The sequence below is a fragment of the Marmota flaviventris genome, chromosome 9, assembly GCF_047511675.1.
Source record: "Marmota flaviventris isolate mMarFla1 chromosome 9, mMarFla1.hap1, whole genome shotgun sequence".
Lineage (NCBI taxonomy): Eukaryota > Metazoa > Chordata > Mammalia > Rodentia > Sciuridae > Marmota > Marmota flaviventris.
Window position 1 is genome coordinate 30,031,468 of NC_092506.1, and position 18,089 is coordinate 30,049,556.

General features: G+C 42.2%; 1 protein-coding gene across 1 annotated transcript in view; it reads left to right on the plus strand.

The window, feature by feature from the left end:
- The window catches only part of Slc1a2 (solute carrier family 1 member 2), a 48,193-nt gene extending 32,145 nt beyond the window's left edge, over positions 1–16,048 (plus strand). The window contains exons 8-10 of the mRNA XM_027936537.2: positions 620–754; positions 11,565–11,796; positions 15,977–16,048. Coding sequence (XP_027792338.2) covers positions 620–754; positions 11,565–11,796; positions 15,977–16,048 — 439 coding nt within the window. The remainder of the gene's footprint in view (positions 1–619; positions 755–11,564; positions 11,797–15,976) is intronic.
- The last annotated feature ends 2,041 nt before the right edge of the window (positions 16,049–18,089 follow it).

Consider the following 18,089-nt stretch of genomic DNA (forward strand, 5'->3'; position numbering starts at 1 on the left):
TGGGATATTTCGTAATGAAAGCTTTTCTTTATTCCATTATCGTTGCTTGGCACCTTCTTTCCGAATAATATATTTTCCAGCCCGTGGACAAGCATCCAGGCAACTGAAGCTTAATGTCATTTGAAATCTGTTGATTTCTTCCCCTGTTGTCCACTCAGTTGGGTCTGGATATTTCCTATTCTGAGTTCTCATGTTAACATTGGCAATGACCTTCTCAGACTCTTGCCACATAGTCCAAGCGACTCTGGTGCTTGTGGAGACATAAAGGCGTAAGCAGAAATGAATGCAGTTGTGTTCCCGTGGGAGGGTTAGGGTGATTTATTTTTCTTCCTTAATATTTCCTTGCCTGCTTTTAGAGCTATAGTTACCTTATTTGAGCCCTGTGATCGATTAGGCTAACTGGATACCATGATGAGAATAGGCTTTAATCCATAAACTTATAAGCTTCTATCACAGTTGAGCAGAATCCAAAAGAGACCCTAATTCCTCCTTTGGACTTCTGTGTTCCTCGGGGAGGAGAAGGGATTTTTTGGCTGGAGGAAAATTGGAATTGAAGATTTCCAGGGATGGTTTTGCCAAGACTCTTCTTCCCATGACCTGGCCTTCTCTGTTCTCACAGCCTCACGGCCACGTTGGCAAGTGTTGGTGCAGCCAGTATTCCCAGCGCCGGGCTGGTCACCATGCTCCTCATTCTGACAGCTGTGGGCCTGCCGACAGAAGACATCAGCCTGCTGGTGGCTGTGGACTGGCTGCTGTAAGTGCCTGCAGAGGGGCTTCTGCTGGGGGTTGTGAGTGCTGTCTTCCAGGGGTGGACAGGTGGCAAGGATACAATGGAGACCTTAGCTAATCCCATGGCACCCCCTCCTCCCTGGCTGCCTCCCCCCTTTCCTCTAACATTTACTGAGTGTCCACTTAGAAACCAGAGAAGAAAAAGAGGAAACTCTGAGGGCCTCACAATCTACTGGAGGAACCAGATAAACTGCAATACCAGGTTAAAAGTGAGTAGTAAGGAACAGACAAAAAAATCTCCAATCATGTATACAAAGCCAGATAGAAAGGAGCACATACCACATGATTCTATTTACATGAAGTTCTAGGAAAAGATGATATAATCTTAGCACTAAAAAGAGGTCAGGATTGTCTGAGTTTTGGGGTCGAGGTGTAGAGATGAACTGGGAAGGGGCACAAGGGAACCTAGGGAGTGATAAAAATATTCCATATGCACAGATGTCTGCATTTGTCAAAACCACATCAAACCATGCACTGAAAATGAGTATGTTCTATTGTATATAAATTACACCATAAAAACATATTAAAAATAGCACACACAAAAAAGCATAGTGGTGGAGAGAGACATCCATTCCAGTCTAGGATGCAGAGGCACAGTGGAGAAGGTCAGAAAATAGTGAAAATGGTTCCTGAATTTGAGTGCTCGCTCTGTGCTTGTATGTCCTCTTTTAACAATTGTGAAAGATTGGGGTTATTATTTTCATATTATAGACGAGGGAACTGAGGCTCAGAAAGGTAAAATAATTTGGAAATGAACAGAGATTTGACCTTAGGCGTACTGGGTTCTGGAGTCTGCCATGTTCTTGTTCATGGCCATATTCAGGCTTTAAAATGCAATGATAGCTGAGCTGAATCATACTTGACAGGTAGAAATTACCCAAGAATATGTAGTGGAGGGAAACAGAACATTCCAGTCAAGGCCAGCCTGTGCTGAGGTACGGAGGCTACTAACAGTGTACCTAGACTGTGAGGACCTATAAACGAGAAAGGCCAGGCAAGATGGAGAGCCTTGAAGCTCTGCAGGGAAACTTGGACTTGACCTTGGACGTGTAGCCCAGCTACATTTCTGATGAAAGACGTTTTCTGGCCACGCTTGAAGGTAGACAAGTCTAGCCAGGTGGTCCCCAATAGGGAATTTGGAATGGACTTTCTCTATAGTCCATTTCTCACATTTGGGCACTGCTGCTCTGTGAGAAGTACTCTGATACCTCCTGTCCAGTTGTGGGGTTAAATGGTAGCGATGCCTTGGGTTTTAGTGTCAGAGGTGCAGATTGACAAATGCTGGCACAGAGGTCTGAGGCTAAAGTGCCCACATTGGCTTTTTTGAACAGCCTTATACACCAGTGGCAATGGTCCTGACATTTATTCGCATGAATTTTAAGAGCCAGAAGCCACATTTTATGGATTCGAGTTTGTACTTCCTCCCTACTTCCATCCTTCCAAGAGAGAGAAAAAAAGCAAGAGACTGACAGGAAGAAGTACATCCAGGAAGGTAGAAGAAAGCCTGGTTTCTCCATAAAACGTGTCTGCTGGTGGTGCAGGCAGGGGGTTTACGTTAGAAGAAAGAAGGGGCTCTCAGGAGGAGTCACGTTATCTTCCTAACTGGCTCTTTCCCCATCAGAGAAATGGGTTGGAAATGGGAAGGTGAAGAGCAAACTAAATCATCTCAGGTCTGTGTCTGTGCAGCTCTCAGGAAGTGGGGGCTCCACCCTGCTAACTCGCCCTGTGTGGGCACCAAGGGGCAGACTTGCTCATGGTCTCCCTTCAGACAATGGCTGGAAGGTGCCCTTCCACCTTCCATTGTGATGCAGCTGACAGTCCATGGTGGGGTCTGGGTGGAAGGGTTGGGATGAAGGAGACAAAGAGTGGGGTCGAATTTAGGTGGGGAGGAGGCAAAAGAGAAATGAAGACCTTTGCAGTGGTTGCGGGGTTGAGCAGGAGCTCAGTACATGTGTGCTGACCTTGACCACAGATGCTGTGTGGCCCTCAGGGTCTTTCCACACAGAAGACAGGGAAGCGCTCCAATTCCGCTCCCTTCTTCCATGACTTGCTGCTTCTTTACACCCTGGCCTCCTTGTCTGTTGAGTCCCTCTACTCATGTTGTCATCCAAGGTCCCTTGCCTGTTGTGATTACTTTGCCTGGTCTCTTCTCGATCTTGTTTCTGAGGCCTGAAGTCCACCAGGAAGAGATTGATCTTTTATAAGGCTGCACCCCATCAGAATGCAAATGCCTTTGGGTTGAAAAACATTCAGTAATATTTTCAAGAATGAGGAAAAGGAGCTGACATCCGGTGGGGACTGCAGTGCCTTTCCATCTGCTTTCATTTATTCCTTAAAGAGCTCCATGTTATATTTCACAGATGAGAAATGGGCAATCAGGAGGGTCAGTCTCTTGCAGAGGACCATGTGTGGCCAGGTCAGAGCCCTTTACCCCACCCAGGCTGTTTCGTCATTTGAATCAAGCAGTTTACTCGTGGAGAAGAGGACCACAGAGGTCCAGAGCTGGTGAGGCTAGGGAAGACATAACTACTAAGGTCCCTCGTGCTTTGGTTTGGATGTCTTCCAAAACTCATGTTGAAATTTAATTTTTATTGTATCATGCTGAAATTAAATTATATTCTCAGAATTAAGAGGTGGGAGCTTTACAAGTTGATTAGGCCACTAGAGGTGGGATTGGTGCCATTGTGAAAGGGTGACTTTAGCTCCCTTCTGTCTTTGCCCTTCCACCTGCCATCATGTGATGATGCAGCAAAGGGTCCCTGGCCAGATTCTGATGTCTTTATCTTTCCGTTCTCCAGAACTGTGAGAAAATAATTTCTGTTCTTCGTAATTACCCAGTTTCAGTAAGTGTTACAGCAGCACAAATGGACAGAGCCATCCCTGGTTCTTCATCATAACCAAAGATTTTTTGGTTTGACCTGTTTTCGCCTCCCTTCTCAGCATTAAAACAAAACAAGGAGCCTAAATGGGGACAAATGGGGCATGCTCAAGGCCTCACTTAGAACTCAAGTCCTCTGGCCCCAGTAGGTCTGACATTGTGGACCCTGTCTTGCTGGCAGGCATTTGCTCTCAGTTCTATTGGATGAGCGTGACTTCATAGAACATTCAAGACCCTGCCTACTTCTGACCTAAATGTTAGCAAATGGAACCGGAGGGCTGGGTCCTCTGGGATCACCTGATGCAGGTGATCACATGCTCACGCTTGCACAGAAAAGCAGGGCTGACACATGGGGGCAGAAGGGAGTTGGCTGAATAACAACTATAAAAAAAACTGATGATATATTTGGATTATCTATATTGAAGAAATCATAAGAGAAAACTATCCTCTTTTCAAACTAGAAAGAAAAGAGCACATGAAGAGCTCTTCTCTACTTCTGGGGTTCTGATCCCAGATGGGGGGAGAGGAAGGCATGTGGTTGAGGGAAAACAAGGCCAAGGGGCAGGAGACCTGGCTCTGAGCTCTGTACTTACCGTCTATGGGACTGGAGCAAATTTCTCACTCTCTGGGCCTCAGCTTTGCCGTGTATGCAATAAAACAATGACTTTGGCCTGAATGCAGGAATCTAAACCCAATATCTTCGGGTACCTTCTGGTTGTGAGTCCTGATATTAAGATTCTGCTGGTGAAGGATGTTTGTATACAAATAAACATGAGTATTCCATTTAAGAAGGAAAGAAAAAGGGAGGGTTGGGGGTACTGGGAAGATAGGCATCTGAGCCTGTAGCTGGGTCAGGTCTGCTTTGAATTAGTAATGGTGTCACATTCTTTCTCACCAGCTAGAGGAGTTTTGGAAACGAGCTCTTAGGGTAGGCTCCATGGTTTTTGGGTGCTGGTCAGTGTGTAGGTTGGGGTGGGTGTTGAGTTGAGGTGGGGGCAAGGGGGAGGCTGAGAGAGTTTCTCAGAAAAGTAGTTGGTAGAGGAAAAGCAAAGAAAAAGATGGGGGAATTTTTGTCCTCTTTAGGCAAAGTCTGTACGCTTTTATAACTCGAGCAATTTTTCAGTCTAAAACCAAACAAAGCTTCAGTGACATTTAATGTGTCACAGTGCTTGCCAGCCGCTGGACACCAGCCAGCCTCATTACTGCCTGCGAAGCCCTGGATACTTTTCAGTGGGCAGGCTTAGCTGATCTGTAAATGTCATGGTGAAATCCAAGATTCCAGAGCCCTGAAAAGTGCCCGCGTCATAGAACAACAGATAGGCAGGACTGGTTAAAAGCAGAACCTTCCCCTGGATCAAGGAAGCCATTTGTGTGGGGGAAACCCTTGGCAGATATTTATAAGAGAGCTCACTGACACCCCCACTACAGAGACAGGATGGAGTAAAAATTTGGAGCCCATATTAGGGAGAGGTAGTAAGTAATTCGGTCTGGCTATAGGTTGAAAAGAAATCTAAAACCAATATCTTTGGGTGCCTTCTGGTTGGGAGTCCTGATGTTAAGATTCTGCTGGTGATGGATGTTTGTATACAAATAAACATGAGCATTCCATTTAAGAAGGAAAGAAAAAGGGAGGGTAGGGGATGCGGAGCCTCTCTTCCACACTCACATTTGATAGTGTTGGGGCAGGTACAGTTGAGATGGCCCACGAAGAGCCCTCATCCTGCAGGACAGACTCTGAAGCTCCTCTGAAGCCTCTCTGGAGGGAATAGAGTTTTGGTTCTCAAACTTGAGTGTGCACCAAAATCTGTTGCAGAATCTGTGTTGGGGCTCAGTAATTGTCACTTCTAACAAGTTCCCAGATGATGCCGATGATCAGTCCAAGGACCTCACTTCCAGAAGCAAGGAACTAGAGATCCTGATAAGAGTTCCTAAGGGTGGGCATATAAGCTCCTCTGCTCTTTTTTGAGAAAGTGTTCAAAGTTTCTGCTCCATTCAATAAAAATACCTCAAAAGGACACAGAATGCTAAGAGCTAATGTTTGATGAGTGTCCTTAACTGTTACACATTGCTCTAAGCACTTGACATGAATTTGTTTAAAAGTGGTAGTACACAATTAGGCAGCTGATAGTATTGACTTATCCCAGTTTAGTGGATATTAAATGTGTGAACTTGGATTCAGACCCAGATGACCTGATTGGGTCACCCCCATGGCTTGGGGGTTCCAGGTCTGCCAATGTGCATTCGTACACACACAAACACACTCTCACACAACTGACTTAAACTCCACTCCATGCCTGATTGAAAAGAATACTAATTCCCACATCTGTCTTATCTCTGAAGATTCCAGGCCCGTCTGTTGATCTTAGTCTTTGATTTCAGCACATACACTGAATTCTCCTCATTTCTACCTGCTGCCTTATCTCTACCCTCTGTCCAACCTCACTGTGAAAGGTAACCCCTATCCCACTGAGTCCTTCCCCCTCCACTAATGTGTCCCTGCCTTGGGGCAGTACAACTACAGATCAAGGAGACAGAGTAGGGGGTAGCTCTATACAGGAAAATCATTTTTAACATATTACAAAAGAAATGTGTGTTCCCAGAAAGGGGAGAGAGCAAATCTCTGGAGAGTGAGAAAATGAAAAAGTTTCCTTTACCTGCCATTGAATCTCAACTGCCCATTCTCTGAAGTACTGTAGTCACCATTAATAATGTCACGTAGCACAGGAATTAAAATTTTAATATTAGGCATCCCTTTTCTTAAAATCAACAACAACAACAAACCTTTTTATGTTCCCAGCCTCTGAGCATCTCCCTGCCCTGTTTCCACCTTTCTTGGTCTCTCACTGTCTTGCTGGATCTCCGCGATCCCCATCTGTTTGGTTCTTCCCCCAGCTCTCTGGATGCCTCTCTTATTTTCAGTTGCAAAACAGTTTGGGCTGTCTGCGTCTCCCTCCACCTCCAAGGTTATGCCCTTTTCACATCCAAAGTTTCCAGCCAGACATCTTAATAAATAAAAACCAGTTCTCTAGTCTCTAGAGTTCCTAAAGTAAAAGTCCATCCCATCCTACTTCCTTCATATACCCATCTCCCAACTTTCCCCACACCATCCCGGGCCTGAAGGAACAGTCATTGGTTTCTACATCCTCAGATTCAACCAAGAGTGGACATAAAAAAAAAGAAAAAGAAAAAAAAACTGTGTCCGACTGAACACATACAGTTGTTTTTCTTGCCATCACCCACTAAACAGTATAGCAAAACAACAGTCATAGCATTTCTGGTGTTTTAGTTACTCTAAGCAACCTAGAGATGATTTAAAGTATACGGAAGGATCTGTGTAGGATATATGCAAACACCAAGCCATTTTGTGAAAGGAACTTTCACAAAGTTCCTCTATGAACATCTATGCATTGGAGATCCACGTGGAGTCCAAGAATCAATCTCCCACAGATCCTGAAAACTATAAAATATGGTCGCAGCTCAAAGAGTTTATAGTCTAGTACTGAAGTTAAAAAAAAAATCCCAAGAGATGTGGTCAAGAAATTCCAACAGCATATGCTAGTTGCTAAAAGAGGAGTGTGCATAAGATTTGGTTGGGGAATTAAGGAGGAAGTGATCTCATTTGCTTTTTACTTGAAGTAATAATAGTAACACGCTGAGCAGTTGATGGCTGGCACCTACTTTGTGCCACGTAAGCCTTTCATGCAGAGGGTTTGTGGAGCACCTCTCAGATGGTGATGATGATTGTCTTGTCCTGTGTCTGGAGCTGGGTATTGATTTCCATATTTTGCAAGTGAGAAACGTGAGTGGGAAAGGTTAAGTAACTCACCTTGATGGATCCAGGGTTGCAGCTCAGTCCGAGATCCAAAGTTCACACTCTTGACCCAAGGTCAGAGGGGAGTCTCCTTCCCTTCCTTAACCTCACATGGCTTTAGCCCTTTATTTTCCCCCAGGCCTGGGGTTTTAGGTGACCTCTCTGCCACACGGTACCCTCATGACAGTCCCTTAGCACCCTGCCTTCTGAGAGCAGGCACTGTAGTTTGTTTTCAGTAAGTTGAATCATATGAAACTGCCAATATTTGGCCTCTTTAGAATTACAAAAATGGCAATTTCTATGGTATGACCTAATACAAAGGATCAGAGGAATCATGTGCAAGCCAACTCCCTCAGCTCTGTTTTTCTTTGAGAAACAGGCTTTTCTGACAATCCCACTTCTTTCTTGCCAAAGGATTTAGACCAGGAGATAGAGAAGAAACAGAGCACCTTGGCAATTATTTTTCTTCCCATGAGCAGACCCAGTGACTGTGCAATCACTGTCAAGCCCCCCTTCCATCTTTGGTTCCTGGCAGCCCCCAAAGGACAGCTGTGTCATCTAGTGAGTCTACTAAATGCAAGATTCTTCTCTCACCTCTGTCTTCTTCTTGCAATCCAATCACACAGCATCCAGACCCAAAGACAGGGTCTATACCTCTATTTTTTTTTTTTTTAAATCTGGACAACCTAAAAGTTGCTGAGGTCAACATAAAAGACACAGTTCCCTGAGAGGCCAGGGGTGATCATGAAGGAAAATGAAAGTACTTGCTTGTGGAGAAACTTTCCAGATGTGCACCATAAATTCCCACATCCTGCTTTGGACTTCCCCTGAGTTGGTCAGACATTCCCCTAGGTTCTCTGTGATGCTGTTTGTCAGTACATTCAGAAAGAAAGATCCAGACAGAGGAGCCATGATGGACCTCCTGGCCTGGGCATCCTGTGAATTTTCCCAGTATACTTTGTGGCAGAGAAACCTGGCCCTGACAGGGCTCTAATAGCATCACGTAATCCAAATTTGCAAATTTGCATCTTGCTCTTCACCAGATCTCCTTTCGCTGTTGCCATTTCACTTAGACATCTGCATAAACTTACTGTTCACTCCTTCTCTTCCGTAGAGGTGGGACAGAGTCCTTCTGCCAAAGACATGACCATCATCCCCACTTTGGAGCCCATCCTCTCAAATCTCCCTAGGGGCCCAACTCTGTACATGATCCCCTCTTCTCTATACCTTTAGTTCCTCTTCCACCAATTCCTTCTCGTTAGAATTTAAACATGTTCAAATATTCCACATCTTAAAATAAAAGCAAACCAAAAATTCTTCGTCAAACATTCCTTCTCCTCATCTTCATAATAAATCTTCTGGAATAAAATGATTACGTATAATGTCCCCCAATTCTTCACTTCACGATTATTTACCTATAGTGAACCGACTTCTGTCCCTACCTCCATATAGAAACTGCCCTTAGCACATCAACAACAGGGGCATCTTTATGGCTGAAACCAAGAGACGCTTCTCCTTGACCTCTAGGCAGTACTTGGCATTGTCCACGGCACCCTTCTTTTTAGAACATACTTCTTTTTATTCCTTTGCTCATTCCTTAAATGTCAGTTGCCCTCAGTGATCTAGTCTGGCTGGGCACAAAATCACGAGCCACTCAAGCAGGAACAAACTTTATTTTTTGAAACTGCCTCCAATGTCCGGTATGCGCCTGGGAAGATCACACGCAGCGTTCTCCCGGAACCGCCAGAGGAAGTTCCTCCCCCGGAACTCCCTCCTACTGTACTTCCCCAACCAATGGGAACTCTCCAGGAGTCCCGTAGCAGGCCTAGGTGAACAGCAGGAGTCCAATATCCATATGAATGCAAATCTTAACATAATCATATCATCTCAATGGCTAGCTGGTGTCACCTTTCAACCAAAAATGCCATGCATCATATACTTGGCTCTTAGCATCAGAGGAATTTTCCTATAAGTGAAGTTAGTGTTTTTAGGGGGAGATAGCAGCTTAGCCAGGTATGTTTGGATGTTCTACCAAGGAACTACCAAAAATACATTTGAATTTACCTGATAAAATTTAGAGTAATATTGAAAGTACACATATGTTAAATAATGTCTTTTGGGTCCAGACTAAATGGAAGTCTAAACACTTTGCTATGTTATTTGATCTTCACAAGTACCCTTTTTATTTGGCTGTACTGGTTATTCAGTTTTATAGCTGAGACAACTACAGCTCACAAATGCTAACATGACCAGGGTTGCCCAACATGGAAGGGGCAAATATAGCATTTGAATCCAAGTCAGTCTGCCTCTAGAATCCATGCTTTTTTCTTTTTCTTACTTTGTTCTTTCGAATTTTATTTTAAACTGATACATCAAAACAGAATCATACATATTAACAAGGTAACTAATATTTCAATACACGTATGCACGTTACATGTTTAAATCAGGTTAAAGATATCTGTCTCATTAAAAATTAATCATTTCTTTATGGTGAAAACTTCCAAATCCTTTCCTCTAGCTTTTTGAAATGTGCAATACATTGCTGCTTGCATAGCCACCTGTAGTGCACAAGTACATGAGAGCTTCATATTCCTCCCGTCACCATGCATTTCTTGACTACTGTCATATATTGCTCCTCATACCCTTGTACTGGGGCTTCCTAGTAATCTACTTCAAGTGTTCATTTGGTGGATTACCTCAAGACCTTGTCTTCATTTATATACAGACTTTATCACCCTCAGGCAGATTCTCCAGAGCAGAAGAAGGCAAGAACATTCCAAGATGGAGAGATGCTCCTGAGAGTTCAGAGTCAACCCTGATTTTGCCCCCACCCCATGGGCAGCATCTTCCTGCTTGAAATCAGGACAGCTGGTTTATACTTTTCAAACAACTGGCTTTCAAGGGAGCCAGGATAGACTTCTCAAAGTACAGCTTTATTATTATTCTTTCCTGGATGTAGGTTTGAGCACAGGAAATAGAATTTATTTTATACCTGTGTTCCAAGAAAAAAAAAAAACACTAAAGTTTACACTTTGCTTGGAACTAATCATAGTACTCATTATTTGAATGGAAGGCTAGAATGTCCTGAACTAAGAATTTCTCAGCAGCATCTTTACCTAATTTCCTTTCTTTTATTTTTTTTGTGTTGTTTACTTATTTACAAACTTGCTTAGTAGTTTTCCAGAATCCTTCTCTTTAGGACTTTGAATACCTAGTAAACATGCTAAAAGGATTTTTCACAATGATTTGGTTCATACTTACAGATGGGAGGACATTACTTACTCTTAGAAACTCACTTAACCTTCCTGGCATGGATCTCCTAAGAGGAAGAGTTGTATATCAACCATCATATATTTCAAGTTAGAATCTGCAACACATGACTAGAAGAAGGGCATTCTTAGTACTTTATGGTTCCAGAAACAGTATGGAAGATTCATTTTTTTTAGGTTAATAGAAAAAAGAAGATACACTATTTTTATTTTTCTGGGGCACACAGTCACAACACATATTTGAGAAAATTGTGGCTGGTTTCCTATCCAACAGCAATCTCTGCAGGGTTGGGGGGTGGCAAGCTGGGGGAAAGGGCAGGCTTAGTTTACACCCTTAAAAAAAAAGATGGGTTTTCTATTACGGAAAAGTTCACAGCTCCTTAGTTGTTTTTAGTAGAATTAATAAAACAAAATCAGCAGAGGTAGTATGGAATCCTTGAAGAACAGTTTGAAAGGATACAATGTCGGGCACAATTAGGTGTGTCTGGAGCCTAGATACCAGTTTTGAGACCGGGACACATTTCTCTCTAATTCTTTCTTCTCCTCTTTTCCTTGGCTGTTTCTTATTGGTTCTTTACCATTCATCGGGCATTTTTTGCTAAGCACTTTACCTACGGTATTTCATTTAGTTCTCACACAAGCCTATAAGAGAAGTGGAAATCAAGGTCCATAAAGGTTAAATAAGTTGGCCCCGGTCAGACAGAGGGAAAAGGTGGAGTCAGAACTCAACCCCAAATCTCTCTTGCTCTAGACCTTGACCTTTCAACCATCACATCACAATGCTTCTTCATTAAACTTCTTCTGTTCTTTATCCCAGGGACAGAATGAGAACTTCAGTCAATGTCGTGGGTGACTCTTTTGGGGCAGGGATTGTCTATCACCTCTCCAAGTCTGAGCTGGATACAATTGACTCCCAACACCGAGTGCATGAAGACATTGAAATGACCAAGACTCAGTCCATTTACGATGACATGAAGAACCACAGGGAAAGCAACTCTAATCAATGTGTCTATGCTGCACACAACTCTGTCATAGTAGATGAGTGCAAGGTACCTTTTTCATTCCTGGATATCGAGACTTGTATATAGTAGTGCATGCTCGACTTCTTTAAAGAACAAAAAACCCCTGCATCCATCACTGACATGTTTTTTTTTTTTTTTTTAAAACCATGTAACCTAAGCTTCTATGAGTCTCAGCTCATCTAACTCTGTGTCTAACATGGCAGGAAATCAAGTCTGACACTAAAAGAACCAATCTGTTGCTTGTTTCATCTATGTGATGTGTTACAACCGTTCTCATTCCGGCATCAACCTACTCTACTAATTGGTTAGCCTTCTTGACTATTTTACCCAAGAATGTGGAGATTGCTAGAGCTCTTCTGGCTTCTCAATCTTCTATTCCTTGAATGGAACGTTGAGAAAATACCACTCAATTGATACCGCATGAGTGTTCCTCTTTGTTGTATATAAAATTGGTAAAAAGTGTGCCCATAGAACTTTGCTTTCTCTTAATTATTTTTTTGTGGGAAGGGTAAGTTTTGACCTGGCAGTACTTTGCTCCCAAAATAGGGAAGCAATTTCAAGTGAAGAAAAACTATCCTTCAGAACAATTATCCAGATAAGTCTTTTAAAAACACTGTATCTCACATACTACCTAGCAGCGCCATCTTTTTCTACAGCGTGGATGTACTGGGTTCTTCTCCAGGCTGTTGGGGGCCAAGTCTTCAAGCGTGATGGGCTCTGCCTAGCCTTCATTGTAGCTAACTGGACCTTGTTAAAGACAGAGTGTTATGACCAGAGTAAAGCAAACTTGGAGAAACCCTGGCAGGTGGGCAGAGTCAACTTGGGTCTGGTTTGCTAAAATGATTCCATGAAGCAACTGAGGACAATCTGGTCCCACCACAGATCTCTGGTACCTTTTTAGCTTTATTTATTTATTTATCTGGTACTGGGGATTGAACCCAGAGGTGCTTAATCACTGAGCCACATGCCCTCTCTGGTACCCTTTTGATTCCTGTTGATATAATCACATTAAATCTTTGATTCTTTCCTGTGTTATATCTGAGCCATTCCAAATACATATCCTGATTTGTGACAGACATCTAAGGAAGCAATTCTCTTCACTGGACTGTGTCATAGGTCTGGAATTCTAGTGGACCAGGCACAGTCTTCTGTTTATCTCCTCTGCATCAGGTACATGGGTGGGTGAGCAGGGGCTCTGATACAAATCAGAGAAGAAACCTACCCACCAAGAAGCCATTGCATGAATTATTGGACTCAGTGAAAATAATTTAAATTTTTTAAAATTCACATCTACCTAAAGGGCATGATCCATTCATTGGAATTAGTGTTTTTCAGAAGTGAAAACACTATTCCCCATTGAAATGTTCGTCAAGGGTCCACATTCTCATGGAATGGATTTATATTCTATTATATTTCACAAATACTTATCATGTGCCTTGTAAGGTTTAGTTGAGTGTCCCCACCTCATGTCTGGGACATCCTGCATTTTGAGCATTCATCAAGTTTTTACTGACAAACCCCTTAATTAGGCACTAGAGGACAGTGAACGGAATGTACAGTGTTGTAGAGAAGATAGGACTTGAACTCAAATCATTGACATGTAAGAAAAAATTGCACGAGACAAAATGGCAATAATCATATATATTTTTTTAATTTCACAGTCATATGTATGAGGAATCCTAGTGGTTAATTGCCTGTGTCATAGCCCTTTTGGAATGTTTCAAGAGGTTTCTTAATATTGTCAAGAACATGTTTTGAAAAAAATAAATAAATAAAGGTGTATGTGCATGGAGATGTCTTTACAGTTAAAGCTTCCTGATTTTTTTTTTCTTAAAGGACACCAGGAGAAATTTGCTTCATTTCTAAGCAAAATATTTCAAACTCTAAAAGGAGATGGTTGTGAATTATTCCTGTCCCTAAGAAGTAAGCTTATGAACAGTAGAATTTTGTCCCTATTCATCACTACCATGTCCCCAACTTCTAAAACAGTGTCTGGCATGTTATATATAGGTACTCTGTAAATATTTGTTGAATGTATCCTCTTGTCATCTTGACTCCATGCTATATTTAATGTAACCTTTTTGATGGACAGTTTCATACAAATGGATCAGTCTGAGATGGACCATAGAGACTGACATAGCTCAATCTCTTCTCAGTTGACTATTCAACCAGCCACCTGTAGATGTGTTCATTTGTTAGCATTTAAATGGTCAATGACCCAACAGAGCAGGTCATGAAGATGATGACAATAGAATCATTGGCTTAATAACTATTTCAGCTGTTTGCATTTTTAGTAAAGTGACTGGGTTCAGCTTAGAGAAGACGAGATGGTCCTCAGCCTTTGGTGGGATGGGCAAGTTGGCTCCTCTCTCTCCAGGTCAGTTAATTGTGTTAACACTGACATAGAAGCAGGTAGTCAGAGCGATGGGGATGAGAGAACACCATTTTTCACAATATCTGGGCCATACTTATTCATTCCTTTGAAATTTCTTCTAGTCAGTTTCAGTCTGCTCAGTTTTTAAGCCAGCATGGGAAAAGTAAATGTTTCCTGCCAAAACTCTCCCCTTTTTCTTTTCTATCCTCAAGTGATTGGACCACAGATGGGTAAAATGGGTTAGGGAGTCAAGTCCCAACTTTCATTAGTTTAGTCAGGAAAGGAAATGCCAGAAAAAAAATCCTTTCCCAGCTCCTCTTGAAGCATAGGCAACAAACATACAAACATAAAACAAACATAAAAACAAAACAAAAAAACCCACCTCCTCCAAGGAGGAGATCCTTACAAAGGCACCACACCGTGATTGACAATTTTGCACTGCTATTGATCTGGTTCAGCACTAAGAACCAAATGAGCACATTCAAGGTCACAGTGAACAGCCAGCTTTGTCCAGTCTGTCCCTGGCAGACTTTCTTGATAGTTCACTGAAGGGGAAACCAATTTGCTGTAGCTCTGGTCAAAACTTTAACCACTTCAAGTATTGTTATGTCATGTTGGTCTATTTTCAACTCTTGCCTGGTAATAGTAGCTTGAAGTTATGTGATAGCTTTTACATTTTAATCAGAGTAACTGCATGTGGCCTAGTCATTGCTAACTGCATGGACTTCCTAAACAAAATGGTAGGGGGTGGCTAATAGGGATGGGAGGAATGAATGGCTTTTATTTTTATTTGCTTGGTTTGCAAAGGGCGCTTGGTTCTCTGTTCTCAGCATGCTGCATGCTCATGATGCATGCATTTCATTTCCACTTGGGTAAGAAGGTCAGATTTCTTTCAAACATTGCTGCATTTGTCATGTCTCCATATTCTAATGCTTCCATAAATCCAGTCTCTCCATTATGTGGAATATCAGTCGTGGGTTTAAGTTTGCACATGACGTTGAGGACAGACAGAAGGTAAGCTAGGAAAACTGGTTAGTAGTGGAGGGGAGAACCTCCCGTTCTGCATAAGGGTTCAGTTTGCTTTGAGCCAGGAAAGCATAATATAGATGGTCTGATAATTATATTTGATTAATTAAATGTCTGCACTGAAATAATTTGAATTATTATGACTGACCTCAGGCTTTGAATCCTCCCTCCTCTCCTTAAAACAATTTTTTTAATGTAAAGATAGCTTATTTGGTAGAGCCAAATCATGATGATTTCTGATTTTTAAAATGAGCAGAGACTGGGAATTTAGCTTAGTGGCAGATCACTTGCCTGGCACGTGTAAAGCCTTGGGTTCTATCCTCATCACCACAAAATGAATAAGTTATTTAATTAATTAAAAAACCAAAATTGTACCTGTGTGAAATATACCTGGCCTCATTGTAACTGAACTTTTCACATGCATGAGTAGAACTAGCTGTCTAGTTCTGGAATTTTCTCTCTGTGATTGTATGGAGTAGCACATGGCACTCACTGTATTTTTAAAATTGTTACTGTGTGATGGGTCTGCGGATAGCAAGACACCCTACAATCCTAAAACTGTATTAGGAGCTATCCCCCAAATTGCAAAACATCCGTAATCCCTAAATACTTGTGATATTTTAACTCTCAAATCACTTCTGAATGCCAAGACAGGTTCAAAAATCAATTTGGAAGGAACTCTTTTTTAAAAACAATACTCAGTTGTGTATTACAACCCTGGATCTAGTGCTTCTCCATATAACCCCCCCCCCCTTTTTTTTCTGGTTCTTGGCCTGTAAGCTGGATGCTGATGATAATTATTTTCAGGTAACTCTGGCAACCAATGGAAAGTCAGCTGACTGCAGTGTTGAGGAAGAACCCTGGAAACGTGAAAAATAAGGATATGATTCTCAGCAAATTCTTGACTAAGCTCCCCAGCGTACCTTATGGTAAAGATGATATCAACAAGCTTTCTTTTAAAAGGAAAAAAATGCATATATTTCTATGTTACTTAATCTGTTAGCTGAGGCTTAAAGGAGCTGTTGTGAGTCATGCGACAGGCAGGGTGCTGTGTCTTTGCCAAATAACGCTTCATAAACGTCTAATTTGCTCACTTGTATTATTATTGTTTGAATGGATGCTGCTGGAGGAATCACACTGAATTGAAGACACATTCTTGCCAGTTTCTTTCTTTTTTTTTTTTTTGCCTCTCAAGATGCATAACTGTGGAAATTCTTTTCCCAGGGGATATGACAAAAGCAGTGTGGTACATTCCAGGGATTTGGGACAATGAACACACATGGTGTGTTATTCCTTAAAGTGTTCATACCTTGCCTTGTTAAGCACAAGAGATTCTGCTAGAAGCCTCTAGAAGTAACTCCCCTTCAATGTCTTGTAGAGTTTGCACATGTTGAGACTAAAAGCAAATATCTCTTAGGGAACTTGGACAATTTATCTTTCAGCACCCTTTAAGTTAAATGTTTCCTGAATTTTAGTGGAAGCCACACGGCTTCAGTGTGGCTGATCATGGAACCCATTGCCTCTCCATCCCATGCAATTTGGAGATTCTAGAACGCCTGTAAGAATAATAGTTGAAATTTCAATATATATGTCATAATTCTAAGCTTGATAATGGATTAGAAAGCATCTTGTGCATAACCACTGCATCTATTGACAAAATCAAGGGAGCACAGTTGCCATGGATTTTAATCAGATTTAACTATTGAAATTCATTTATGTTTGGTCTGCACTCACCTGACACAGTGAAATCGAGTGAGATTGTTCCATCTGTGTTTTGCTTTCTTTGTTTTTCCCATAAGGTTCTCATTTGGGATTTTAACCAGAAAGGTAGTTTCCATTCCCAAACTGTTCCTATCACATTCACCCAGCTGGCCTCTCATTTTGTCCTCCTGGCACACAGAGGATGCTTGTGTTGGCCATGCCCCTTTCCATACCATATCTTGGTACTTATGTCTGATATGTAGAAAGCTTATTGTTGTATCAAAGCACATAAAGCCAGTTACAGGACACGGTTGGAAGCAGAGCCTGTCTTCCTCTTCAGTGGGAATGGAACAGAAAACAAAGAGCCACGCACAACCCTGTACAGGTGGCATTCCTATGGCAGAGTCCAGGCAGCCTTGAACCACAGAGTGGCAACAAAGGAGGCTCCACACAGCTTCCCAGATGGAATCTCTTTCAAGGCTGTGGGAGTCTGAAGGAATCCATAATCTAATTGGCATAGCCCAGTGCCTTGCCTGTGGTAGGCAGCCAACATGACCTTAAGGACTGGTTATGCGAGCTGAAGGCTGAATGCCTCTGCTACTGTCTCCTACCGAGTCACCCACAGTATTCCTCTAAGGTGGCTGGGTTTGGGAGTTAGCTGGGGACTTGAGTTATTAAGTAAAGCACATTTGACTCTAAGGAGAAGGTGAACCTTGGTCCACAGGCGGGAGTAGGGTGTGTCATCCGAGGCCAGCAGAGGGCTATGGTAGTTCTAGAACCCCAATTCTCTGAGGAGAAGGTGGTTTTGGAATCACCTACCCTTAGTAATCGACTGCTTGTAACTTCTGTCTCCCAAATAGGACAGCTTTGGAACCTACAAAAGATATGAGATTCTACCTGTCTTGTCTCTTAAACCCCATTTTTTAAAAAATAAAGATCACTATGGAGCAGTATTAGCAGATTTTTAAAAAATGATGTAGGTCTTCATTTTCATTAAATGACCAGTTAACAGGGTGGCCAAGGACATGCTCAAATGTAGTAGTGGACTGTACCTCCTTTATAGCAGATGTCCCGTAGGCCGGTAGCCAATGGGACAGTCCCAGGGTTTAGCTGTGAAACTGTTTAGGATTGTCTCTAAGTGGTAATCCCAAGAGCTTTTTTTACACCAAGTAGAAGAATCCAGGCGAGGCCTCTAAGAGCTTGCTGTTTTTTTGCTGTA